Source organism: Acipenser ruthenus, chromosome 10, assembly GCF_902713425.1.
Source record: "Acipenser ruthenus chromosome 10, fAciRut3.2 maternal haplotype, whole genome shotgun sequence".
In the NCBI taxonomy this organism is placed as follows: Eukaryota; Metazoa; Chordata; class Actinopteri; order Acipenseriformes; family Acipenseridae; genus Acipenser; species Acipenser ruthenus.
The window spans coordinates 12095700-12123168 of NC_081198.1; the positions used below are offsets into that span (position 1 = coordinate 12095700).

At 38.4% G+C, this 27469-nt stretch overlaps 1 protein-coding gene across 8 annotated transcripts in view; it reads right to left on the bottom strand.

Annotated features, from left to right (window-relative positions):
- Positions 1 to 3247: 3247 nt before the first annotated feature.
- Positions 3248 to 27469, bottom strand: part of LOC117408630 (calmodulin-regulated spectrin-associated protein 2-like) — a 45562-nt gene continuing 21340 nt past the window's right edge. Inside the window, exons 4-19 of one of the 8 annotated variants that reach the window (XM_034013815.3) lie at positions 24474 to 24557; positions 20083 to 20115; positions 19262 to 19403; positions 18131 to 18270; positions 12816 to 12912; positions 11912 to 12014; positions 11632 to 11705; positions 11249 to 11318; positions 8701 to 10816; positions 8075 to 8211; positions 7502 to 7722; positions 6379 to 6475; positions 5432 to 5497; positions 4446 to 4561; positions 3943 to 4061; positions 3248 to 3633 (exon numbers count right to left, since the gene is read on the bottom strand). In XM_034013815.3, the coding sequence (XP_033869706.3) occupies positions 3331 to 3633; positions 3943 to 4061; positions 4446 to 4561; positions 5432 to 5497; positions 6379 to 6475; positions 7502 to 7722; positions 8075 to 8211; positions 8701 to 10816; positions 11249 to 11318; positions 11632 to 11705; positions 11912 to 12014; positions 12816 to 12912; positions 18131 to 18270; positions 19262 to 19403; positions 20083 to 20115; positions 24474 to 24557 (3918 nt within the window). In that variant the 3' untranslated portion in view covers positions 3248 to 3330. Of the gene's footprint in view, positions 3634 to 3942; positions 4062 to 4445; positions 4562 to 5431; positions 5498 to 6378; positions 6476 to 7501; positions 7723 to 8074; positions 8212 to 8700; positions 10817 to 11248; positions 11319 to 11631; positions 11706 to 11911; positions 12018 to 12815; positions 12913 to 18130; positions 18271 to 19261; positions 19404 to 20082; positions 20116 to 24473; positions 24558 to 27469 lie in introns of all 8 variants that reach the window. The other 7 variants (XM_034013829.3, XM_034013823.3, XM_034013806.3 and 4 more) reach the window with 7 other exon arrangements.

Sequence of the window (27469 nt, forward strand, 5' to 3'; positions counted from 1 at the left end):
TGACAATATATGACAGCACAGCGTCTGGAAATGGAAGCAATGCTCCACCAAGGTGGACAGATTAGCACACCACACACTGTACAATAATCAACAGTGCCCATTTATAATTAAATTGTTATTTGTTTTGGCTTTAAAACAGCCAAACAAGACAACTATACAGCACACGTTGTCCTCAAGTAAAACCTCTTTGACATAACGGAGAACCCAAAAGGTTTCAGTAAGCAAAGTAACTGCTGACATTTTGTCCCAGAAACACATACAACTGTTTGTTTGGCAATTCCATAAATATACCTCAAATGAAAGCACCAGTGTTTGTGTTAGAGACAGACATTCAAATCTGCCACCTGCATAAGGTAACCTGCGATACTAAATACCATTACATATTATTATAAAACTAGCAGGCTTTTAAAATGAGAAAGAGCAATGTTCATAATACTTGTTTATAACATACAATAACATTTCTCTACTAATACATATCAAAATTAAACAGGCACATTCTACCTTCAGATACTGTACAGGGGGGGAATGTCACTAACTTGAGTTTAATTTTTTAAAAAAAAGAAAAGAAACAATGAAAGAACACTGTTTAAAGTAGTCAGACCCCTAAGCGCATCTCTTCATCAGTGTAGAGTAAAAGTTCATGGCACCTTTTATATGACATTTTTGTATGTGTCTGCATATGCAGTCATTAAAAGGAATCCTTCCATAAAATGCTCAATCATAATTTGAAGGTAAAACTACAAAACTGAAAGAAACTACGTCAAGTAGACAAACACAAATGTATGTCTGCGTGACTTCGATTCCTATAGCGTTACCATAAAAGGCAAAGTATATTAAAGGTCACACCTTTTAAGGTTTCAACTATACTAAGGTATAGTTGAAACCTTGATATATACACATACATACATGGCCAGAACTTTGAAATGAGTTTTGCTATACTGAATTGAATTTAAGAAAATCTACTATTTGGTATAGGTGGAGGAAAAAAAAAAAAACCCACACACACATCAAATAAGGAGTGCCATGAAATCTCAATCCATAGTCATTGCATTACAATTCAAGACATTTACAGAAGTTTTTTTTTTTTTTTACTTTACTTAAACCGCAGACTGTGTTTAAAAGATACAATCTGTATTTTTATCTCCAAATTAAAAACATGGTAATTATAAATATGTTTAGTTATTCCTATACACCTGTCTTAGTTATCATCGGTAAACATTTTAACTATTTGATAAGATATTCTAAAGTTCTGTGTTTATGATAGATATTTTCAAATCTTATCTGAAGCTGTGGAATTAGATCTGCTCCATGATACCAGTGAAATCCCTATACATGCCTACAGGAACAATGATGATACGCTTTGAGTCCCTCAGTTTTATATACATATATATTTATACATTTCAAATGTTGTGAATTACATATCTTATTCTTATACATGCAAATAGTATGGATAAGCCACTGACAAAACTCTGTGTTGGAGCCACATCTCTCTCAAACATTTAGATGGTAATGAACATTTATGAAATATACAGAAAAACTAAATTACATTCAAATATTAACAAAAAATGACAACATCGTAATAAAACCTAGAGGAACCTCAAATCCTGATTCGCAAGACAAATAATAATAGAAGCAATAAAAATAAAAGCTTTGACTTCAGTTGGCTTACCGCAGCAAAAACCAAACTTTGAAACAGAAGTAAATAAAATGCCACTACTTTTGTAGATTCTTGATAGACATTTACTGATGGAATACGGACACCTCCACCTCACAAACACAATATAGCAGGAACAACATCTCATCCCCTTAGTATTTATCTGATTCACAACATACACACGGAAATACATACCGGTATATAATTTCAAGAGTATGAAAATATAAGACAGGACATGGGAGGCCTGTGACCTGCAATCTATTGAACTGTATCAGGTATTTCTTGTTTTGTTTTTACCCCATTACTTAGCTAGCTCCCATCCATGGGGGAAATAAAATTTAAAAAATCAAGGATGGTCTTTAGCAATAACATGCTTAATATGCACATAATATGTATACATAAACCTTAAAAAGAAAAAGAAAAATAAAATACAGGTGGCAGTAATGTTTGGCCAGATAAATACAAAACGTTCCATGAAAACATAACCTGACCTACTAAGACAAGTTGCTAACACAGCAATCACTATGGCTGTGGGATACACGACTGGAGTTTCAGGATCAGTGAATTCCCTTGGTTTTTAAACTGGTATTTACAACTCTAAACTACAGTTTAACCCACCTGGAACCACTCATTTGCTCAGAACAGCCAATCTGGCCAACTAGTCCCACTGAATGTGAAAATCTTAAATGTCAAATATAATATCTGTAACCCGACATTTGAATGAACTGATTTGGGGTGGGGGGTGAATACACGGATTGATAATATTGAATCCTGTTAACAGTGGACGCTATATGTTGACTACATTACTTGCTTGCAGTAGCAACAAAAGCTCTTTATATTATAGCTAGAACTGAGAAGCCAAATGTATAAGATACATATGTAATGAAACATATTAGCCTGTCCACTTTATTTTGCTTCCTTAAACATTCTATTGTGTAAACTTGGAGTTAAATACATGTCTAAAGAAACATCAGTTTTGGAGTTTGTCAGTTTTGCCATTTGCTATAACCTAGTTAATAAGTTAATACTTTTGTAGTGACATCCTTTAAATCTACAGTACAACATGATACACTTTGTAAAGGTACATAGTACTTTAAGACCTCCCCTAATACCTTCAGGTTTTCTTACTCAACTCTTAAGACCGAACAGATATTTTTTCTATCACAAAATAAGTAACAAGCGTCACTTGCATACAAAAACCTCTCATGAAATAACACTCACAAACACCTCATGGCAGTCACATACAAAATAAAAAAAACATAAGGCCACAAATGTTAACAGCTATGATGATTCAATCTATACAGATGAATGGCATTCAGTGCTTCAGTGTACCAAATTAAAACATAAGATCTTTCGATTAGCACACACAAAACCACACACACGTGCTTCAATAAAATGACCTAATATTCAATGATCTCTTGTACTAAACGCATCAGTGATATCCATTTAATACTTTTAAATAGTGTTTTACATTCCAGTTGTGCATAATGACATGGTGTCCAGTTCGAACAAAAAAATAATAATAATTGGATATAGTGTCATTGTCCATTGGCAGCTCAAAGCCTTTTCCTAATGGTAACGTGAAGTGCAATGTTTTCTTTAAAAAAAAAAAAAAAAAAAAAAAAAAAATTTTAAATAAATAAAAAAAAAAAAAAATCAAAACAGAGTTCAATCCACTATGACTTGGAAGGCAGCAGTTTTTTGGGCGTCACTGGCCTCTTGGCCCACAAGTGGCAGTAAATGGTAATTGCATCAACGCTGGCAGACATGGTTTTGGCGGGAATTAGGCTGAACTGTTTCTTGTCAGAGTTGTATTTGTAAAGCCCCTCTATCATCTTCCTGGAGATGGACTTGGGCCCGACGCCGGCCAGCTTGTTGATCTCCTCCATCTCAGGACAGTACGTGTACACCGACCTGAACTGGCAGCCAGCGTCCCGGAGCAACACCAAAAAGTTGTTGGCCCCCGATTTCTCCATTTCCTGTGCAAAGAAAAAAAAATAAAGAATTTATATTTTATATTTGTATCTCCTAAATCAAACAAATGTTGAAATAATATTTATTTTTTCCCTTTTAGGTAATGCAGGGATATAAATAAGACTGTATAGCGGTTTCACCCATTCTAGGTTTTAATATGTATTTGATTAGCCCCCAGTGTAACAGACAAATACACATTTTCATACAGGTTTTGTACATTTAGATAAGGGATTACTTAAGCATGCCTACACTCTTTATAGTTTTAAACAACAGTATTGAGTGGCTACCTTTCACTGGGTACTGCATTGTCTTACCTCTAATATTTTATTCTTCTGACCTTCGTTTACCCTGCCAGCCAGGCAACAATGAGCTAAAGCATTCTGGATTATGTGTTTATTAGACTTTGCACTTGGTTCCTTATACAGCTTTGGTCCTATGTACAGAGAAGAGGAAAACAATTAAAACATACACACGACAGGTTATATTTATTTAAGAGCAAATACTATTTCCTCAGGTTTACCAGTACACCTTGATATACCACAAATTAAGCACTGGCATCTAAAATTAAGTACTGTTACCTATAGCTAATAATCAGTTTTAAACTCTATTGAAGTGGTTTTGCCATAATGACCAGCTGGTGTTTTAAAGATCAGAGATCAGCACTGAAACAATTGGTGTCAGAAATGATTATATTTAAAACATAATACCTTATATAATTTTTTTTTTTTTTTATTGTAATCTAAAAATATTCCACACACACACACAACATGCTGACAATAACTTAGTGACGAGGATCGCATGATTAAACAGAAGCTACCTGTGTACTCCGTATTCGAAGCCACTGAAGAGGTTGTTGAGCCATTTTCCCAGTCCTTCTCCTCATTGCGACTGGATGATCGACAAGGAGACAAAAGCCCATCTGTGGACTCAGGTCTGGAAGAGACACAGCAATAATGATTCTTCACGCCACATTACAGGGAGAAACAGTCAGCTCCTACATGGTTAACATTACAGCTGTCCTGTTAACATTGGTGACCTACACTCTTAAATCTGAAGAAGCTTGTGTACATTCTCATCCATAACATTATTCAGGACAGTAACACAGACACACAGGAGTAGAGGTATGCACAAGAATGAGCCACTTTCCAGTTTTATTTATATATAGACACACACACACACACACACACACACACACACACATACATACCAGATAACCATACCAAAGTCCTACAGAGGTAGGTTAAGCAGGAAACAAATGACTGGTGATATGGAGGGTGTTGGGTGTGGGGTGGGTGACTCCTGTAAATCACACTGATTTGGGTCCTGGACAAGGCACCAGTAAAACCTTTTCCATTGGATAAAGGGTTCATAATACCTGGTAGTCTGTAGTTTTATCTACCAAGTGTTCTTCTAGTTAATGTGAGGTTAGCTACCTATGATGAACAGCCATCTTACACTATAGAAGAGATAAAAAGATGGGTAAAATGGGTATGGTTGTTGAAGCTTTGTTGGACAGAACCTTGGGTACATAAAAAATTCCCTTACCTTAAAAGAGCAACAAACTTCCTTCACTCTAATAATACTACCTATATTCCAACTATCAGTTTATTACATAATTCACAAGTTCCGTGTCAGGGTGAGGCCTGCAAAACTGTACTGGGTGTGTTATTTTGTAAGGGCACCAAGACCCACCTGATTGAATCTATATTAGTGATATTAGTGGTGTTACACCATGACCTGCTCTTTCCAATAAGCAGGAACAGGGATGGTGGAGTGACTTATTTCATATCAAAGGGGACTGACCTTGCCTTGTTCAGTTTAGATGATTTCATTAAGTAGTAAAGGTTTCCAGAGGCTACGCTACTGCTTCTGAAAATTCCAGAGAGGGGGAGACACAAAGAAAAAGACACAAGGAAGTAGGATAAAGAACAGGCCTGTGGGTGCTTTTGAGGAGGCATACTCTTTCGGGAAAGAATCGGTTTACTTCTTTTCATGCTCATGCAATTCATGGATAGGACAATTTTAATAGACTACTTTGCTGATTTCAGAACATACAAAAAGCCACAATAAGCTTTACTTTTAGGGACTCACAGTAATTTTAACTATGCATATAGTGTACGTTTAGTACAGTAATGCGTTTTAAAATGTTTCTTAAACTATTATATTAACTGAATATGCTGGGGTTTATTTTTATCTCAAATATCCAGGCATTCCTTCTCAGCTTAATATATTAATAGGTTTCAGCTAGTCATGCATTTATGAAGGAAAAGCTGTTTGTGACATACATGCATTCCACCTTGCTCCATAAACTAGACAGTAACATTTGTTTTCCACAAATCTGTATTTAAGGCGGAGATTTGATTTTCCAAATTAACAAATCTTTTTTCTCTCTCAATTAATCACAACATGCTTTCAAGTATTAGATTGTTATTAAATGAACATTAGAGGAAGAAAAGGTATTAGTGGTGCAGATCACTACATATCACGCCTGTCTCTGGATCAAGGGGGTTGCAGGATGTTGCCATACACATGGATATCCATACCATAACCCAGCTGTGCATGTGGGGCTGGTATGAAGGTGTCATGCCTAAGGAAGTCCAGTTTAAAAATCCCACTGCACAAGCAGCATCAACCGGGTATCCTAGTCCGATTTTACCTGCAGAATATTCGATGAAATATGGAGAAAGGTCCCAGTGCTTGGCCAAAGGGACCCCTAATATAAACAGTAGTGAATGAAAAAGAAACCGTACCTGGGACTTCTCTTGCCTGACAGCACACTCTCGTTGTCTGCTAGGTTTAAGGAGGCCAGTGAAAGGCTAGACACTGAAAAAACACGAGGTCGTGAACCTAGATTAGGAAAGAATTTTAGCAGAAAATAAAGAAAAATCATAATTAAAAACATAAAATAAAATATGCAACAAGTCTGTTCATAATTCTTTGCACCCACCTGTACAATGGATTTGGTGTATTGTGTGTTGTTTTCAACTATTACATATATGCACGCATACATCTGCAGCTTTATAACATTAGGCATAATATTCAGTTTAAATAAGGAAGAAATATATTTTAATTTGCAAGAACACCATTTTGCTGCAGGACACAAACACAAATGATTTTCTGATGAGCATCAAAATAAACAGAAAAACATACTGGTCTGTAACATCAGGTTCATGCTTTAACCTGTCCTCTAATATGATGATACACACGATTGTTATTGATTCTGCAAATCCACCACTACTTAAATCCAAACCAATGTGCAATTAAATTGACCAAACAACTAAACGCATTCTACCTGTCACCATTCCAAAATAATAATAACACAACTAAAAACAGTACACTTCACATTCTATGATTTTTTGTTTAATGAGCATTCCACAGGAAGCACAATAACCTTTGCCAGACAGAAAATATGAAAAAAAACAGACATTAAATGATGAAAATATCAAATGAAAGCTTTTGCAAATTTATAGTTTTTTTTTTTTTTTTTTTTTTTTTAATTCAGTCAAAGCTTTGAAGGAGCTGCCAAAGCTTAAATGAATGTTAGTGAAATATCAGTAAGGTTAGCTTCCAAAGCAGATTAGTTCATGAAAAGTTTAAGTATTTTAACAGATTGAGATGAAGGTTTACTGCAGGTTTAGAAATGCAGAGCTGATCAGCATTATGCATGAATGCATACATGAAAAAGTCTAAGACACATTTTCACAAGGATCCAGAATCTGAAAGTTAGATACTTGCCAGTGGTTTATCAAGAACTGACCAAACGCAGTCAGTTAGTTATGTGAGTACGGCTGCGGTTTTTGGAAGGTGGCACAAAGCAGGGCGATACCTTTGGCACAGAACAGACTCCTTGCAGAGCATGGCCACATGCGTTACCTGCTGTAGCTCTGACGGGGGTTCTGGGCGACTCCATTATATCTCTATGTACAGACTTGGGACGCTGCCTTTTCTGCTTGGAGCTTGCTGGCCGAGGTTTTATCACCGTGTCCATGTCCTCTATTAGTTTGAGCTGCTTCCTCCGCAGGAACTCCTGCTTGATGTACTCTCGCCGTGCCTTCTCATCCTCTTTCTTCTGACGCTCTTCTTCTGCTTTAATCCTGGAAAATGGTGGATGTTTGTGTTTTAACAGGAAAGCTGGTTTACCACACTGGGCCAGGTCAGTACATAAACAGTTTTAGCAACACGTTTTTGACATGTAATACTATATTTTTCGGAATCCCGCTACTTACTCTTTAAAGCCATTGTCTGAATTCCAATAAACAATTAAAAAGAAAACTGGTTTGGCTAAATCTTTCTGGCACAATTCAGCCCCCTATACTTCCCCACACAAGGGCATTGCTTGAGTTCTACCTAGTGAAACATGCCTGGCTCCTGTAGACTTGTGGCACCTTGACACAGTCTAGTGAAAGGTTGGTGCTAGTGCTCCAGAAGAACAAGCAGATGACCTACCTGGCCTCCTCTTTCTTCTGCTCCAGTTCCACATCCAGCTGCTGCTTTCGCTGCTGGTTCTCCCTCTCCCTCTGCAGTCGTTTCTCTAGGAGGGCAGCTCGCTTCATTGCCATGTCATCTTCTCCTTTCTGGTCATCCTGTCCAAACACAAAGAATAGGTGTCAGTAATTTCAACTCAGTAAGGTGCATATCAACTCAGTAAGGTGCATATCTAGTATACAACTAGACCATAGACTAGATTATGGTATGGAATACATTAACTCATGATGAACCAAGTAACTCAGCACCAAGTCTTTAGTCTTAGTTGAGTGCTTCCATGACTTTCACCTATATTAATCATCATTTTGTTACCAGTAATTTAAAATGTGACGATATTGATTGCAAAGGCCCAATGTGGGGAAAATACTTTGTCAAGGCATTAGGCAAACCTAATATTATGCACCTACTGAATTCAATGCAATGTGGGAAATGCGAAGCGATTATTTTAGAGAGTCCATGCTGCATTTTTAATTAGCTCATGTAAATGTAAGATAAGGATACTCTATGTTTAAATATGCATATGAATCTTGATGTTATCAGTAAATTATTCACGGAGAAGCAAGATTCTGCAGTAATTTATTGCTTACTTTAAAAAAGAATCCACAGCACATTTTCTGATCATCATAATAATTGTCTCCGGCCCCGTCTCCCTCCAGCACCTGTCCCTCTAGCGGCTTCAGCACAGAGAGAGGAACCTCAATCAAGCTCACAGTCTTAGTGCTCTGTCCTATAGGCTCCCTTGGCTTTTCAGTGTTGGGGGTAAGAATAAAGGTCTCTTTAACAGGCTGGGATAACACTTCTGAAACTGTCGATTCCAGGGGCTTGACCTCCTCCTTCTCCTCCTTCTCATCCTCTGCTGGGAGCTGCTTGTGTGCCTCCCCCATCTCTGAAGCTTGCTCTGTCTCAGAGTCTGCTGGTTTAGGTTCCTGGACAGAATACTTGTCTCTCGACTCCGATTCACCGGTGGGCGCATGGTCATCTCCGAAGTGCACAAACGACTTGGTCTGGATCTGGCTGGGAGAAAACCTCCGGAGGCGGGGGAGACTGTCTACTGACTGGGGACTGGTCAAGACACGGCTGAAAGGGGCGATTTTTAACTCGTTTGGTCTTTGACTTCTTGGGGTTTTGGAGTGAAAAGACGCTGACTTTCTCGTTATGGGCTGAGGGGATCGGTGAGAAGTCCTTGGGGATTCTCCGGCCGACGACAGGACCGGTGACAGAGAGCCAGTCGAGCGTGAAGTAGAGCGGAGCTCCCGCACCTGTTTCTGAGGAGATGGCTGTGAAGGAGAGATCCCCCAGGCTTGCTGCTCCCTCATCTGCATGATGATGTCCTGTTGCTGTGCTATGCGTTGCATCTCCTGCTGCAGGAAGTTCAGAGAAGAGTTCAGCTTCTCAATGGACTTGGTGTATTCTACAAGGTCTACCTCTCCTATAGACTCGTCAGTGGGCGATTTCAGCCACCTGCTCTGAGCTGGGTCCATGTTATCTGCAATTTCTTCAGACAATGTATCCTCAGTTTTGCATTTCCCAGGTTTTAGGGTATTATCCTCCAACATCTTGGCAGGCTGGATGTCAGCTGATAGCTTTTCATCCTCTGAACCAGTAGATTCCTCCCTAAGTGGCGATGTGCCGTCCCCTTTCTTCTTTACCACAGTCAGGAATGCTGTTCTCCCCATTCTCTGCCGGTGTCTTGTAAATGCTGCCTCTACCTTCTTCTTCTGCGCTTCAATCGCTCTCCTTTTCTCTTCCAACTTCATCTTGAGATGAACCATTTCTGAAGCCAGGAGCTGTGTGGGATCTCTCCCCTGCCTGACCGGGCTCTCCTCCGGTGTTTGAGCCCATGCCCCCATGTGTGGTATGTTTAGCTCTGAACTCTCTGGGGTTGTCTTTTGGGAGCTGCTTCCGCTGCTCCTGCCATCAATGTGGTTAATTTTCCTCAACTTTTGTTCTGCAAAACTGGTCATCTTAACTCCAGAGCTAGAAGACTGCTCACTGCTCCCAGCCTGGGACTTGGCACTTACTGAACTCGGGCATGGGCTTGTGATGTCCCTGGGATTGCTTACTTTTAGTTCATAGTCGTGGTCCATGTCAGAGTCCATGCTCACTGTGTAGTCTCTTAAAGAAGAGTCCTCGTCTATCGTTTCCTGAATGTCTTCTGTCTGAACATGAATCCCAGTGTCCACCTCAGTAGTGTCAGGGCTCGTAGCCCCCTTTGTCTCGGCAATAGAGTCCAAACACGGTTCCTCTGTCTTAGGTTTTGAATTAAAATCCCCCAAGTCCTGACTATGGAGGAAAAATCCATTGTTGACCTTATTGAACTGAAGGACACTATGCGGTTTATCGGAATCGTGGATTATTTGCAAAGCTTCTTCAATACTTGGTGTCCCAGCAGGATTGCCGTACTCGTCCAGCACTGCCCCGTTTGAAAGTTTATACTGTTTCCTTTGATTAGCGCTGTCATGGAGTTCTGCGTCAGTTTGGCGCTCTGGGTACATTTCCTCTTCAATGCCTTCTGTTTCACTCTGTCCGTTCATGGGCTGGAATGAAAGGTTTCTCTTTATGTTTCTGGGGTGTTGACCGAGTTTAAATCCTAGACCTTCATTGCTGAAGGATCTGGTCATCCCACGGCTCGGAGGGGTAGAGGTCTGCATAGTGTTCTCTTTATCAAAAGGGATGTCAAAGGACACTCCATGGACCGATGACCTGGGCAGGAAACATATTTTAAATGCATACCTTTGTTAATATATTCATCGGGAATAACATATGTTTAGTACGTATTAGAGTAAGAAACATCAATCAAAGATTGTACACTACTCCAAACGATTAAGAGATATTCAGAGATGTGTATAGTAGGTGAATTAATGCTAAAACCCCTCTATCACATTAAAAATGTCCTAGGCATTATTTCAATACAGCACTTAGGGATTTACAATGCTTAATATCTAAGTATCCCTTAGGAGCAGTGCACTTGTTATTTTAAGACAGGGTAAAACTTTTGATATAAAATTGATTTTAGCCATTTTAAAACATGTTACATATCTATGCATTTTTCCTTTAATTATATTGGCACCCAGTTGTACGAATGCAAAGAAAATAATGATTTAGCTGTTATCATAAATAATTAGTCTTGTGTACCGTTTTTCCTTAGGCCAGGTTCCAACATAGCCATCCACATAAGACATTGAGGTGGATCTTCTCATTGCTCCTAATAAAAGAATAAGTGCAAAGAACTGTGAAAAGGGCAAACTAGACTACGCAAAGAAAATGAAACATTAATTGAATGAACACATGCTACAATGTTTTTCCCCGCCTTGAATATCTACTGCTTATACTTGATTGTTTTCCATGAGCCAGGCAGCTTATTTACAAAGGAGACCTGGGGCAGTCAGAAGAAAGTGTAACTCAAACTGACACATTGCTGCAAACTTTCTTGTAGCTTACACTTGATTTTTAAGAGTTCAGGTACATAAGCAATTTCCTGTGCATTTGCAATAGAAGGCAACCCCGTTTGTTATTACCTGAAGTGGCATTTTGAGGCCGCTGCTGTTTGTGTCTAAGTGGCAGAAAAGACAGAGGTGGTGACAAGCCTTGGCTTGAATTAAAAAAAACACATAAAAGGGTAAGAATCACATAAAAAAATAATCACCACTCAATTTCAGAATACTTACAATCAACTACTTACACACTGTCATTATTTATACACTTCTGTGACACTTAAAATAAATTGTTCATCAGCTTGGAGTTTCTAATGTACTAGGATTTGACTGCAAAACAGTGCTGAAAAGCAGAAATATTAACCTGGCATCCAAGTCTGAACTGGAAGGACTCTCAATAAAGCTTCTTTTTGTAGCATTTGAAATGGGAAAAGTGGGCATGTTCTTCAGTGGCTGAACTGCCTCTGCTGCTGGAAATAAACAGCATGTATGACCACAGTTATCTTCTGGAAAGAATAAGCAGTGTATAAAAACAAATACAACATTCACTTATTCATATTCATATGTATATTTTAGAACATGCAATTCAAAGTTATTGAATTTCCAGTAAAGGCACTCCGCGTGGCCTGGAGATCGCAGGTATGAATCCAGGTTATGTCCATGACCAGGGGTTCCTAGGGGGCGGCGCACAATTGGCCGAGCGCCACCCGGGTAGGGAGGGCTTAGGTCGGCAGGGGAATCCATGGTTCACCGTGCACCAGCAACCCCTGTGGCCGATATGGCGCCTGCGGTTCTGCAGTGGAGCCATCAGATCTGTGTTGTCCTCCGGCACTATAGGTCTGGTGGCCTCACTGTGGATCCGCAGTGCGAAAAAATTACGGATTGGCAGGAGCACGTTTCAGAGGACGCGTGTTCCAACCTATGTTTCCTGAGTCGCCAGGGGGTTGCAGCAGTGAACCGGGATACAAATAATAATTGGGCATTCCAAACTGGCAAGAAAACCATTGGCAACGACTAAATTTATTTAAAAAAAAAAAAGTTATTAAGTATTAAGTTTACAGTTTTTATGTAATTCACCGATAAGTAATACATAATTAATGCATGTGTATCCTGCACAGTAGGCTAAATACTACACTGAAGAAGACTAAATGTGTATATGTTTGCTTTATGTTGGATTATTATACATAATCAACTGTTTCACATTATATGAAGTGAAATGATTGCATTTTAAATGATTAAGTTACAAGATCACTAAAGGAAAAGCTCACCATTAACATCGACGTCTACAACCCGAGGCTGTACAAAAGAAGGCTTCACTACTTCAAACCACCAAAACAGCTCTGCCATAAACACCAGGTAGTTGTTCTGTAACACAAGGACAATTCAATAGACCTCTTTAAAAAGGACTTCCTGTTCTTCCCAACAGAAACAAAACCATGGCTAGATGAATTTACTTCAAAATGTACAGGCCAGATACTTTAAAAATATATATAAAAAAAGAAATTCGCTGTTCTGCATGAAGAAAAAAGAAGAAGTTGGTCACATTATAAAAGCACTGAACTTCAAACGGTAGAATACTTGTGTATTTATTGTGTAGTAACACTGTTTGTCCACAAGGCGACAGAAGTGGAAAACTCCAGATATAATGGAAGGCCTATATTTAGTGATACATTTTATTGCACTAACAACCTAATTAGCTGGGCTGTGAGTTTTTGCTTCCGTGAGTTTTAAAATAAGGTGGCAATTGTCCCAATTACTGTAAAAATGCTAAAGATTGCAGAAATATTTACCCTATCTTCCCACCTTCCCACCACAAACACTATGGACTTTTCATAATAAACTTAAGCACTTTTTATTTTTCAAATTATACAAAGATAAAAGAAAACAACATAAAAACTATACCTAAACTAAAATTTGTTTGAAATGAATTTACTTACACTAAAATTAATTTGTCTTCAGAATGACGATGAGATCTTTAAATGTGCTCATAGTCTCAAATTTACAAGACTTATTTTAATACCATTTATACCAGGATGAAACTAGAGGGGGAATTCCCACTGGAGTGTTATTTACCCCTGGCTGTTAAAGCACTAGTTAGAGGTGCACACCACAGGCAGGCTTCACTAATGCTACACCTGCAGAAAGGCAAATAATGAGGCCTTTAAGAGCCCTTAAATGCCTTCTGAAACCATTAAAAGCCTTTAACCCATGTTACTCCTTGGTCAGTGTTACTTACACAAGCAGCTTTTTTTTATATCAGGACTCAGAGGAGTATAAACAGTGGAAAGCTACAGTGCCTTTACAAGCTGAACTTGTAAAGGCACTGTAGACATGACAATTTAACTCTAACCTGTATATCAATTTGATAAATGGAAAGAAATTAATAAATAAGAACAATTCAGAAACGTTAGAGCTAAGAACTGATTAATACAAATTATCCAATAGAGTTCATGGACTGCTTATCATTGCACATTATAAAAATGTCCCTTTCACCCATTGATAAACAGCACTATTAAAATTTCACTATTTAGACAATACAACAACCACATGTTGGTCAAAACCCTCAGTTTCAGCATGTGATGGCGTATGACACACAAAAGGCCTTGAACACACATAGCTTTGTCATTATTCATCCCTCATCAAACCAAACACAATTGTACATGTAAGGAATTAAAAGCACTTTCTATGGGAACCCATCCTGATAATCAGAGTAAAAGAACACATCACACGAACACGACCTTGGAATATATGAGAGAAATTCTTCCACCCTGCTATGTTTTCAGCAGGGTTGGGGTCAATGATTTTTTTTTTTCTTTTTTAATCAATTGTAATTCCAACTCCCACTCCCATTTAGGCTTTATTGAGCAAACCCATAAACAACTTGTCAAACACATGTACATCTTGTTAACAACACATGTAATTACACAATTACAAAGGAACAGAGACAATCCCCACATGGCTTAATATCAGTCTGCCTGTCTACAGTACCTGCCCATTGAAATACACCAAAATACACACGCCCACATGCTAGTTTTAAACTGTAAAACAATTAGAACCATTTCACAGCTATCCTTGTTTATTGGAGCAATTAATACAAAACTATTAAATACAAAATTAAAAAACAAAAACAAAACCGAACCCTGTAAAGGTTTACAAACTGGTCAACAAAAATATACTGGTGATTAACATGCAGCTGGTATTAGGCCGTTAATCTTTTAGGTCTCTGCAGCACAAGGAAAGATAATTCAATATAGAGACTTCATTGTACGAAGACACGATTTCCTAAGGAAGTTCAAGACGAAGGTGAATACCATAGGCCTGTGCAGTGCGGGGGCCTCGATAATGGGAATGAGCATCCCCAGCAGGGAATAAAGATGCACCTTTTTATGCTCATTGTCCCACTTTATATACAAGGCAGTGCTGTAAATAACATTACAACGTTTGTTTTATATAAAAGGCAATGTGTATTGAAATGAAGAACCACAAGAAAACCGTGCTATCAGGTTTCTGTAGACCACTAATTAAGATAAATGAAAGCCGAAACATGTCCATATAGATCCACACAATGTGCACACCTCAGCAGTTCTGGCTGTATTTCGATAGTTGTTTAACCTATGTGTATGAGAGAGAGAGAGAGAGAGAGAGAGAGAGAGAGAGAGAGAGAGAGAGAGAGAGAGAGAGAGAGAGAGAGAGAGAGAGAGAGAGAGAGAGAGAGAGAGAGAGAGAGAGAGAGAGAGAGAGAGAGAGAGAGAGAGAGAGAGAGAGAGAGAGAGAGAGAGAGAGAGATCATGAAGAAAAAATTAGCAATGATTTAGATACAGCAGAACCAATCGAATTTTTGCACTACTCTCCATTTTCCATTTTCCTATGTTCATGCATGTGTGTCAACCCCGTTCTACCCTGGTGAAAATGATACAATACATAAAAAAAAGATGCAATAACCAATTTACTGGATTAATCCTTGCAGCAGTAGAATAGAGATTTTTAGGTGATCAGCTAAAAATGCACACACATGCGCGCACACACACACACATACATACACAATCTATTTAACATAAGATGGCTGTCTTGAAATTTGCAAACCAGACACAAATTTCTCCTGCCATCCTGGCTGTGGAACCATGACAACTGACACCACATTATGGATTTATTTTTTTGTCAATAGAGACTGCAAGCTGACCACACTAAACACACAGAACACATTTCTACTAGAAAACAAAGTGATAGTATAGTGCGCCCCCTTTATAGAAAATGAGCAGAATGTAATCTCACAAGGCGACTTTATTAAATTTGGGTCAAGGTTAAGAGAGGAGTGCATGGTTCCCTCCAGTTCCTGTTGTCTGCAGAGGGAGTAGAGCCACAGATGTGCACATCACCTCCTGGGATTTCTTTTTAGGAAAGAATGAACAAGCAGAGACACTGGTCCTGCTGTTGCTGCCGATGTCAATCATTAAAGAAGTAAAGACAACAAATACTGCAGAACACCAGGCTTTAAAAAAATCTTTATCATTCAGTCTTAGTTTTTCAGTAGATTAAGGGTCAGGGTTTACTTACTCTAATGCAAAGTCTGTGCAAAGTATTCAGTGTTATTCGTACCAAAAAAGTGATTTGTTTTATATCTGAAGAACATTATAACAATTTGTTTTTCATTTTAGAAATAAAAACAGTGCACAACTAGTGCAAATTCTTAGTATATCTAAGCAACTTTCAATACTTATGAACATGCTCCATGATAATTAATAAAGTTCACAGACAAAATTGAGAAATATAATATTCCGAGTCAAGTTAACTATCTTACTGACTAATTAACTCAAGCGCATTGCATGCTAAACATGTACTTTGTATTTGCTATTATAAGGTATCATGTGGGTAACCAATATGGTTCAAAGAGCTGGATCAGCTGAACTTGTGCAAGCTGAAGGGAAGCTAGGAGACTGGTTTTAACTCACTTGCACTGGTCTTGTGTGCAGAGAGTGCTAGAAAGAGTGCAATGTTGTAAAGTAATTCAACAACCCTCCTCACGTAGCCTGCTCAGCTTCTGTGCAATAACTAGTGTGTCAAAAGAAGAAGCAACAGCAAAGCCAACTCTTCATTTCCATCGCAACAGACGGCAGTCCCAGGGTTTGAGTGTTCAAACAAGGCTGCATTACAGACAAGCTGGCTGACTGAAGAATCTGGCTTCATATTCTACAAATGAATTATAGAATTATTGAAGTTTATACTTCACCCCAAAATATCACTTGGTGCATAAGGAGCCAATATAACATTACTTTCACTGCAATGCAATTTAATTAGATCAAAGCCTGCTTGTTTTTGTCATTTTTTAATTTTAGATAGCCAGAACCATGCTAGTGACTACCAGGTTCAAGGGCTGAACAGTTTTTTATTGTCCCTCAGTTACAAAGTAGACAACCTCCCACCCCCTCAACCAGCCCCCTTTCCAATTGTCCCTGACTCACAACCCATCAGAAAACCTGTCTCTTAAGAATAATAGTTACTTTCTATGATGCACCATATTATATTAAATGACTTACTCACCAAGAAGGTTATTGTACAAAACATAAATCAATCTCAAGAAGTGCTTATAAATTACAGTACATGTCTAAACTTGACAATACTCTTAGCAAGACAAAACCTGCAGTCATTTCTGATTACAGATTCCCCTGCTGAGTTTACTACTGAAAATTAATCCTAACAGGTCAGAAATACCACATAATACTAAATCAATTACTATCTGTTCAGGATTTACAACTCATCTTAAATAATTCATCACACATCAATAAAAAAACAACACATTGCACTGATGAAAAATTCATCTAATTACATAGCATTAATAGCAATTGACCAACCAGCCTAAAAAATCAGACCATTAATATCCTTGCAGAAGATGATTTGTTGTAAACCTGCCTCAAACACTCTTTACTAATGATATAGTTTAGACTGCTGTGCACAAAGCTGTCTGCAAGAGTGAAGTATGCTTCTGATGTGGCTACCTTTGTTTCATCATTTTACAGACACTGCGGTAATTCAAAAGAAGGAAGTCTGATGAGCATAACACTCAAAGCAGCTTTGAAAAGTCTTATGGACTCGGCCCTGGCTTGTTCCGTTAATTAGTTAATGCTAAGTTAATCAGGATCAAAAAGAGTGGTATCCATTTTCTTTAATTTTTTATTAGCTCTAACTATATTATCACTGCCCCACTGTTCCCGTTGCTTTCTGATACCCAGTCACTGCATGTGTTCTAGTTCAAACTTACTCCAATGGTCTAGCTACAATCAGAACATCAGACCTACAGCAAAGTACCAGGTTGCAACTGCTTATCTATAGTGTTGTATGAAATATCTGCATGTTTATAGGTGCCATAAAACAGAGTGCTCCTGGGTCCTGCTATAGTGGCAATCAGGATAGATCGACTCTCAGGGTTAACATTTGAATAATCACAGACAATGCTTAACATAAACATCTTTATGTTATATATGTAGTTAGAAGATGCGATGATAGTTTTAAACTGTGTTGATGAAGGTGTTACAAATGTTGCCTTGTGTCTAAAATAACTCAAAAATAGACTTAAAACTGGGCCTACCTTTATTGAGGAGGAGGCGTAGACCATGTCTTCCAGTGCAAAGTGGCAGCATCCATTCAGGCTCTCCTGGCAAAACTCCTGAATCAGCTGAAGATTATACAAGCTGTCTGCCAATGACATGGTTTCCTTCAGGCATATATCTGAATAAAAGTCAAGAGATGGACTGGGATGTTATTACAGGCTTCAGGCTATATGTAGTGTTTCAGTGCTGTACAGACGTTCTATGTCATTATCCGTTAGTGCTTCAGCTTTATTTGGATGTTTTAATTTCCTGTTCCTCTCCAGTTTCTCAAAGATTCGAATGTATTAGCTTCAGATCTTTTTTTTTTTAAAACATATTCTCATTTTGTTGATCATTAATGAACATTTCTGTACTGTGGGTGTTGTCGAGTGACTGAAAACAAGACATTTTGTGTTTGAATTGAAAGTGATGGTCTCGAGGAGTCGAATGGGTCAAAGTTCAAGTATATTTTCCTCTAGAGGAATTATCACTTTTTGACGTCACTACTGTTGTATTATGCCTTATATATAAATAAATGTATGATATTGTAGCTATCATGGTTTTGAAATAATTACTTTGGAGACAAAAGAGTGACAGGCTATAGCAAGTTTGTCTTCGATAAATCATCACAGCAGAACAGTTTTGCCTGCCTCCCACTAAGGAGCCAGCACTCAAGGCTACATGCTGTTCCATTCAGTTCCAACAGCACTGTCTTTATTAGCACTGTAAAATCCTTAATATAGAAGAAAACAAGCTTTTCAGAGGCATTTCTTAATGTGCATTTACTTCAGTGTCTGTCACAGATAGAACTGTAACCCATACTGGCCTTCTTGGGATTTGGGATTTTTGATTGGCCTCTTGCCTTACAGTAAAAAATTTTATAAAAATACATAATGTGGAGTAACACCTGAGGAAAACAAAGATAATTAACATTGACTTGCCCCTTATGCAGCCACAAGTGTTCTTAGCATAGCATCCCAGTAAGGATACTTACAAAATAAATGGAGACAGAACACTCGAGACAATTCAAAGGGCTTTTTGTAGTTAAAAGCTGTCTTTAACAATGGTACCCCATAAAGTCAGGAATTTATGAGAGAAAGAAGTCCTCTTTATAAAAACAGCTGTACTACCTTGCAGCTTGACAGTTTCAGGACAGTAGAAATGGATCAACGCAGCAAGAGCTCCACCGTCAGTACTGTCTTTCAATAAGTTCTCCACAGAGGGTATACAAGGCATTTGCCTTGTGAGTGCCTGTTCCTTCCTGTAGCGGGCCTGAACCAAAAAGTTTATTAAAAAAACAAATAAGCACATTCCATCCAGCGGCCCGCTCACTGCACAGCTAATACATGCAGCAGTGTGCAACTAATAAAACAGTACCAATATTTGTAAACTTCAAATAGTTGCTAAATATATTTTATAATAGAAAATAAAACACTTCTACACAGTGTACTTTTGCTGTACAATGTGTAATATATACCATACAGTAAAGCCTCCACCTAATAAATGAAGTGGCCACCTGCTTTTACCAGCCAGTCACATAACAGATGCTCTGTTTTCAATACAAGTTTGAATACATTAATTTAGTGACTGGTGAATTGAGATTTCAACGTACTCAACTGTACTAAGTATGTGTTTCAGGTCTGTTTGAGAAATGTCTCTATATTTTAAGTATTGATGGAAAATATAATGCTGTATATTATCCATGCCAAGCTAGCTGCCCTTGCACAATAAACAATGTAAATGACTTGCCATATATTTGAGATTTACTATTGAAAGCATTAGAACAAGGCAGAATATGGTAGGCTTAAACCAAACAGGATGCCTGTAGTGTTGTTTGCCACACAGGACACTGTGTTTAGTTTAATGCAATGTACCCACAGCGGACATCCATGCACAACCCCCACAAATGAAGAAAACAGTGAAACAAGTAGAAGCTGTAAGGCCAACTTACAGGAACCAGTTTCCAATACCATTTGGTTGGAGACTTCAGCAGCAAATAAAGCAGCAGAAAAGAAAGGATGACAGAAAGAAAAATGAAAAACGATTGTCAGAAAATTCTGCACAAGTGATGACATTAGCTTGCAAAGCTTCTGCCAAGCAAGACACATTATGATGTTTTTTTTTTTTTTTTTTTAATCAACATCATAATTTATTTTCCAACCAATCCTTTGTAATATAAAAAAGCCACAAGCTTTCCTTCTTGGATATTTCTACACAGCTTAATATTTTAGACTCCATGCAGGGTGCCTCTTTTCCAATGGGGATAACAGCAGTGCCCAACAAACAAATGCAGTGCTGCTGTCCATAGCTTCCGCATCTTTAAGCAATGACAACACCTTCCAATTTAAGGTCAGCAAAATGATGTAGGTTCTATTCATATTTTACACCTTATCAGTACAGGATACTAGCCAGCTATGGTACTATTCCCGAAGAAGGGCAAGGGTTATTATCAGAGATCTAAATATGAAGAAACAAACCAAGTTAGCCCTGTCCTGAAGGAATTCCACATCAACACAAAGGACCTCTGTCTTGATTTGAGATGCAGTGGAACAGTGAGCTGAAACAGTTGGTCCCCAGCCTGCATAGGGAACTCAAGTTCTTTTTAATCTTTTAAACTTTAAGCAGCAAATTTTTCAACAATGCAGCAAAAGTATAATGTTATCATGCACATGCATGCCAGCGAACCCTTGTGAAGTTCAATTCTTTACAGACAAGCATGACTGCAGTCAATTTTCCATTTCTGTGTCCAAAAAAGCAATGGAATCAATATTAATACGTGCATGTTCACAAACCTCTTTCATAAGCAGATTATTATAATTGTGTTACATGCAACATTTGTAAAATTGAATACTAGCTAGGTACAAAACCACACTTCATAGTAGCCTCTAAAGTTTGGCGCCACACAGGGCTAGTATCTTAATGGAAAATGTGTCAGGTGCATTTCTATCAAGCAGTTAGAAGTGGCATTATATACACTTCACTTTGTCTAGCTCTGCTGACAAAACAACAAGTTTAGACATGACACACTAATCTAATTTTCCAGTTGACTCAATGTAGTTCAAAAGGTCCCTTGACATTTACACACAAAATTAATTTACATTATATCTAATAAATGTGGAGTACAAAATGGAACAACATACAAATATAAAATTTGTATGTAAAGACATAATATACTGTAAAACAGTGGTGTAGCCGAGGGTATATGCAGGTAAACGGCGTTTACCCACTTTTAATTTGGGCAATATAGCATTTACCCACTGGGTTAAAAGACAAGATATTTTATTTTTATTTTTTTTAAATTTAGTCGTTGCCAATCAGTTTTTTTATTATTATTATTTTCTCCCTACTTTGAAATGCCCAATTATTTTTAGGCTCAGCTCACCGCTACCACCCCTGCGCTGACTCGGGAGGGGTTAAGATGAACACACGCTGTCCTCCGAAGCGTGTGCCGTCAGCCGCCCGCTTCTTTACACTCTGCAGACTCACCGTGCAGCCGCCTCAGAGCTACAGCGTCGGAGGACAATGCAGCTCTGGGCAGCTTACAGGCAAGCCCGCAGGCGCCCGGCCAGACTACAGGGGTCGCTGGTGCGCGGTGAGCCGAGGACACCCTGGCTGACCTAACCCTCCCTCCCCCCGGACGACGCTCGGCCAATTAAGCGCCGCCCCCTCGGAGCTCCCGTCCACGGTCGGCTGTGGAATAGCCTGGACTCGAACCGGCGACGTCCAGGATATAGAGCGCACACTGCACTCTAGCGAGTGCTTTTACTGGATGTGCCACTCGGGAGCCCCTAAGACAAGATATTTTAACAGTGAGCGTCTGGTTGTGTTGCTGCATGCGGGACTGACAGCTGAGAGCTCAGTCAGTACTGTGGCGCGAGCAGGGGAGTGTGGCCACTGGACTGCATGTTCTGTCTGTGTGTGTGTGTGAGTGTTCTGTGATTGGTTGTTATGTTATTTTAATGTTCTGTTGTTAGGCATGCTGGACCTGCAGGGCAGTGCTAACAGCCTTCATCCGAGCCCACAAAAGGACGCTCACAGAACTGGTCAAGTGATGCGCACCTGAGAGGGGAAATAACTGGATGGGGGTGGGCTCTGGTGTTCTATTACATCATCATAATGATCACCTTGATGTTCAATGCTTCAATTACAGCCAGGCGTGGTCAGAAATCACGTAAGTGAGATGATAGGTGTAACTGATGGATTAGTTGCTATTGCCTAATATGTATAGGCTGCTATAAATGACCAGTATGGCTTTTGGGTTTGGCAGTACCATAGGCTATCCAAAGAAGGGAAGATCTGAAATGTTCTCCTTGCAGATTACAAGCAAGGTCAGGAGAATTTTACTGCTAAACCCCTCGCTGCCAGGTAGGTGTGTTCAGACCAAGTGAAACATTCTTTCAGTGGGGAAGTGAATGGTGAATTGTGGTCACTTCACAGTATAAGGCTGTGGAAACTTTACCCTTTTGCTCTTGTCAATGTTATTGTCCTTTAATACTTAGAGGCCAACACTGGAAAGCCAGCTTCAGTGAAGCAAGCAGTAGCGTTTCTGCCGTGTGACGGATCAGATTAGCATCACGCTCATGAACAGCAATGGCCTGGAAGGGAAGCAGTAACACATACCTTTTTTTTCTCCCAACTAGCCACTGAACTAAGCAGCTGGTCTGACACACGTTACATATACACTATCAGAGGAGTAAACAAAGTGACTTCTGTTCTTGTTGCCGCTACTCCTTTCAGCTATACTACATGTTGTTCTTCTAAAGCAAACATGCCCTTGGATATTACCATTACTCCTGGAAACTAATAACACATACATCTCAGGGCTTAAAAATATAACAGATGAACTCTTAAGTGATCCTATCTCTTTCACACGAGGAGACGTCACATGTAGTACGTTTATTGCCAAGCGCTCACAAAGTTTGCTGTTGAGCCAAGATTCTGGATCATCTTCGCTCTAAAACAACTATTGTAGATTACCTTCCCTTCAGCAACCAACGCTATTGTGTAAAATACAGTAGATCCCTTTGATGCATCTGGTTGGAACCTATGGAGAGTTTAAGTTTTTCTGCTGTATAGAAGAAACATAATATTGCAGTGAATCAGTACTAATTGTGTTTTTACTGTGTGATGACCTCATTGAGGTGGATGGAATGAACCACAACAGGAGAGGGATTAGTTCATCTGCTCACACTGCAGCTCTGCTGTATCCGCTGTCTAGACGTTATCAGCAGCAACATTCTCAACAATCTCATACCAGCAATAACATCACACCGTTATGGAAACATGTTTTGCTCTCTGCTGTACACTGCTTATCATAAATTCAGAGGAAAGCAAACCTCAACGGCTCATGCAAATTCTACATTTATCTGCATTACAACTTTTCTGCCACTGGGAGGATTTTTTTTTTTTTTTTTTAAAGAAGCAATTGCATTACAACTATACAAAATCAGATCTTGTGAACAGTGAAGATAGTAGATCCACACAATGGTTTTTATCTGTATATTGATAATGATCAAAAAGTTGAACACTATAGCCCATCTCCGTAGAAAGTGTATGCACATTTAGTAAGGCACTATTCAACCAAAACATTGGCCAAGGTTATTGGCATCTTTAACTACTGTATCTTTCTGATAACCTTGGCTTTGGTATCCATTATCATTTAATTCTGTCTACAAGACAAACTATGATCATAAAATCTTTCGGTGAGAATAGGAGTTTACTTAGAATTTCTGTTTTGTCTGTGTTGTTTCAAAACAGACTGCTGCAGTGTGAAGCCAGGTAGTGAGGGTTGTAATACCACAGTGACATGTTAGTTCAGGCAAACTTTACAAATGTTTTTGTTTCCATGGTATCAGGACTGCCAGTGCCAAAGCTAGCCTGGTTTAGCTGCGTCTAACACACAACTGGCTCACAAGGAAAGGTGAAAGGTAAAACAGTGACAACAGTTGTGCCAATCCTGAAGTGACTAACTTAGGTTCATAACAGTCTGTATTTTATTTCAATTGAGCTCTGTTTATTGGTTTCTACTGTACAGTATGTGAACACAGCACTCACTGCCAGTTCAGTTCATGGTCATTTTTCTGGGCGCATAAGGCTTAGCAATACTTTTTAATGGCCTGGTTGGAACTAAAACTTCCCTGTACCTCACTTAACATTAAGCCTACCCCAAAAATAATATTCAGAAGAGATGCTCATTTATTGTATGCTATCGCATTTCAGTCAGATGTTACCTACTTCAACAAATACACAGGTTTCTTATAAATCGGGGTAACAGGGTAATGATGCTCATTAATTTAATGTTAAAAGGCTGTTAGGAACTCGTTTCAAATGAAGTCTGCTCACCGTTGGACCACCAGTAGTGTCTGAACATCGAGATACTCTCAGCTTCTGCTCCTGCATAATTATATCTTTCAAGTGCTCGTTAACCTAAAAAAAAAACACACACACATATTACAAAGGCTTTTTAGGATAAGAAAGTCTTTACAGTTATTATTATTATTATTATTATTATTATTATTATTATTTTACAGTGCAACTTAAAATGCTAAATAATAATAATAATAATAATAATAATAATAATAATAATAATAATTCTTCTTCTTCTTCTTATTATTATTATTATTAGCAGACGCCCTTACACAGGGCGACTTACAGTTGTATACAAAAAAATACAGATATACACACAGTAATATGTGAATATGCATGCTTTACAGTAAAAAGTATCTGTAATAATATCTGCCAGTTTAAGTCAAAACAGACACTCCATAAGCATGTTCGCGCAACCTTGGTTTCCTACAGTATACCTTGGCAGTATTGCATGCTTTACAATTGCACCAAGCTCACAAGAGGCCAAAACTAAATTTGAAAAGAAAATATACTTTTTAGTACAGTAATATTATTACAATGTAGCTTAGTCTACATTTTTTTTTAAATCACTACAGCATATTTAATATATATTCTTTGCATGAAACAAAAAAGATGACACGATTTACAATGTAAATCAGCATTTGAATGACAGTAAAATCGATACTCTGTATTTAGTTTCATGGACTTTAGTGTTATATGCCAGCATGATTCAGACAAGCACAGTCTATTAGCCGAGCACGACAGCTACATTAGTTATCCACTTTGCACAGTGTACTGCAGAGAAAGGATCTTAGAAAACAATTTAGAAGATCTAACAACTTCAATTCTAATTTTATGCCATTATATTTATACATTCATTATTATTTTTATTTTATTTTTGTTTCAAAACACACAATTTAAATTCTTGAAACGACTCCAGATATTTTATTCAAGTGTCTGCAATCAATGCAATCCAGGTATGATTACATCCTGGCATTTAAAATAAACTTTAATTATAACCCAGACTCAAAGACCTTGATTATCAAAGACATAATGTGCCATCGGATTCTCTGTGGGCTTGTTGCATGCCTCTTTGAAATTCAAGACCAACACATTTAAAACTCATTACTGTATTTAACCCTAATTGGCTGCCTGTTAAGGCACGCTCAACAATTCAAGGTGTCCACGATCGCACCACTAATACCTTAACTCCAAACATGCACCATGTTCATAAACTGGCACACAGTGTAAACCCAATTTTTGTCCTCGGCTAGTCTTGAACTGTAATCTTTCTGTTAGAATTCATTCTGGTAATGATTGTCAAGTTTTGTGGTTGCAATTACAAGATTTCTTAAAAAACACTTCAGGATGCTTCCGGTTTGGACACGCCTAATAGTTTAAAAAAAATTCCAAAACTTCACACAGGACTCAAATCTATGGGACGCATGGCGCATTAGAAATCCGTCAAAGATTTTTCTTTTTTTTCCCATCGTCCCATCATATTGATTATTTCTATATTTCCCCTAGTATTTTGCAATACATTATTTCTACCGACATACTGCCAATACTGATTTCAGATCACGCTCCAGTTTTATATTAAATTTAAGTTTATGTCTGGAACAGCCCTTGCCAAGAGATGGCGCTCTTTAACTCCTTTAACCTTCAGAACGAAAATTGCTTCAAAGTATATATCCGATGGATTAAAAAACTATTTAGAAATAAATCACAACCCTGCTATTAATCCACATTCGTTGTGGCAAGTCACAAAGTGTTTTATCAGAGGTAGTTGCACATCATTTGCATCAAACTTAAAGAAAACTCACAATAAGCAGATTTCTCAATTAGAGGCTCAAATATCACAGTTGGAAACGTTGCAAAATGTTTCTGGAAACTAGAGCAAGACAGCTTGCTGCTCTGAAAGTGGATTTTAAAAACTTGACCAGGACTAAAGCAGAATTTTATGAAGACAGTGATATTATGAACAAGCTGGAAGGCCTAGTAGGCTCTTAAACAATCTGAAAGTTTAGCTTCTACTGATGCAATTAAGGACTGTAATGGTACAATGCTCTCGCAACCCTCCCAAGTTAATAAAGTTTAAAAAAAATGTTACTCTCAACTTTACAAATCTACTGCTACTGATTTGAATAAGATTAAGAAATTTCTGAATTCAATGGATTGGCCTAGCCTATCAGCTGATCAAGATGAACAATTAGATGCACCTCTCACTTTGGAGGAATTAAAAGCTGCAGCCTGTTCCATACAAAAGAGAAAATCTCCAGGGTTAGACAGCATTCCACCTGAATTGCTTTTGACAGTCTGGGATATGGATGGCCTGTTAATTTTAAATTCTATTAATTATTCTTTACAAACCGGTTCGTTTCACAGAGACCAGAAGTCAGCTTTAATTTCTCTGCTTTTCAAAAAGGATAAAGAGCCACTGAAATGCTCCAGTTATAGGCCCCTTTCGCTCTTGAATTCGGACTTAAAATTATTTGCAAAAGTATTAACCAAAAGATTAGAACTATACGTACGTAATTTAATTCTTTATGACCAGACAGGTTTTATGAAGGGCACGTGGCAAGGTTGCCTGCTCTCTCCACTATTGTTTGCCCTTTCTTTGGAACCCCTGGCACAGGCTGTTAGGCAAAACCCTGGCATCGCCCCCATTGACATAAAGGGATCTAAACATCACATATCTCTTTATGTTGATGACATTCTATTTTTTCTCTCCGACACCTCCAAAACAATACCGCAGGTTCTGAAGTTATTTGATGAATTTGGTTCACTCTCTGGGTACAAAATAAACTGGTCAAAGTCTGTTTTAATGCATCTGAACTCCGCGGCTAAAACCGTCCCCCTCCCTTCTTGCATTCCTGTTCAACTGCAGATTTCAGGTTTTATATATCTGGGCATCAAGGTGCACCCCAACTTTCAACAGATTCACAAAGACAATTTCACAGGCTCCTTGATTAAAATAAAAGCCGATTTGGCAA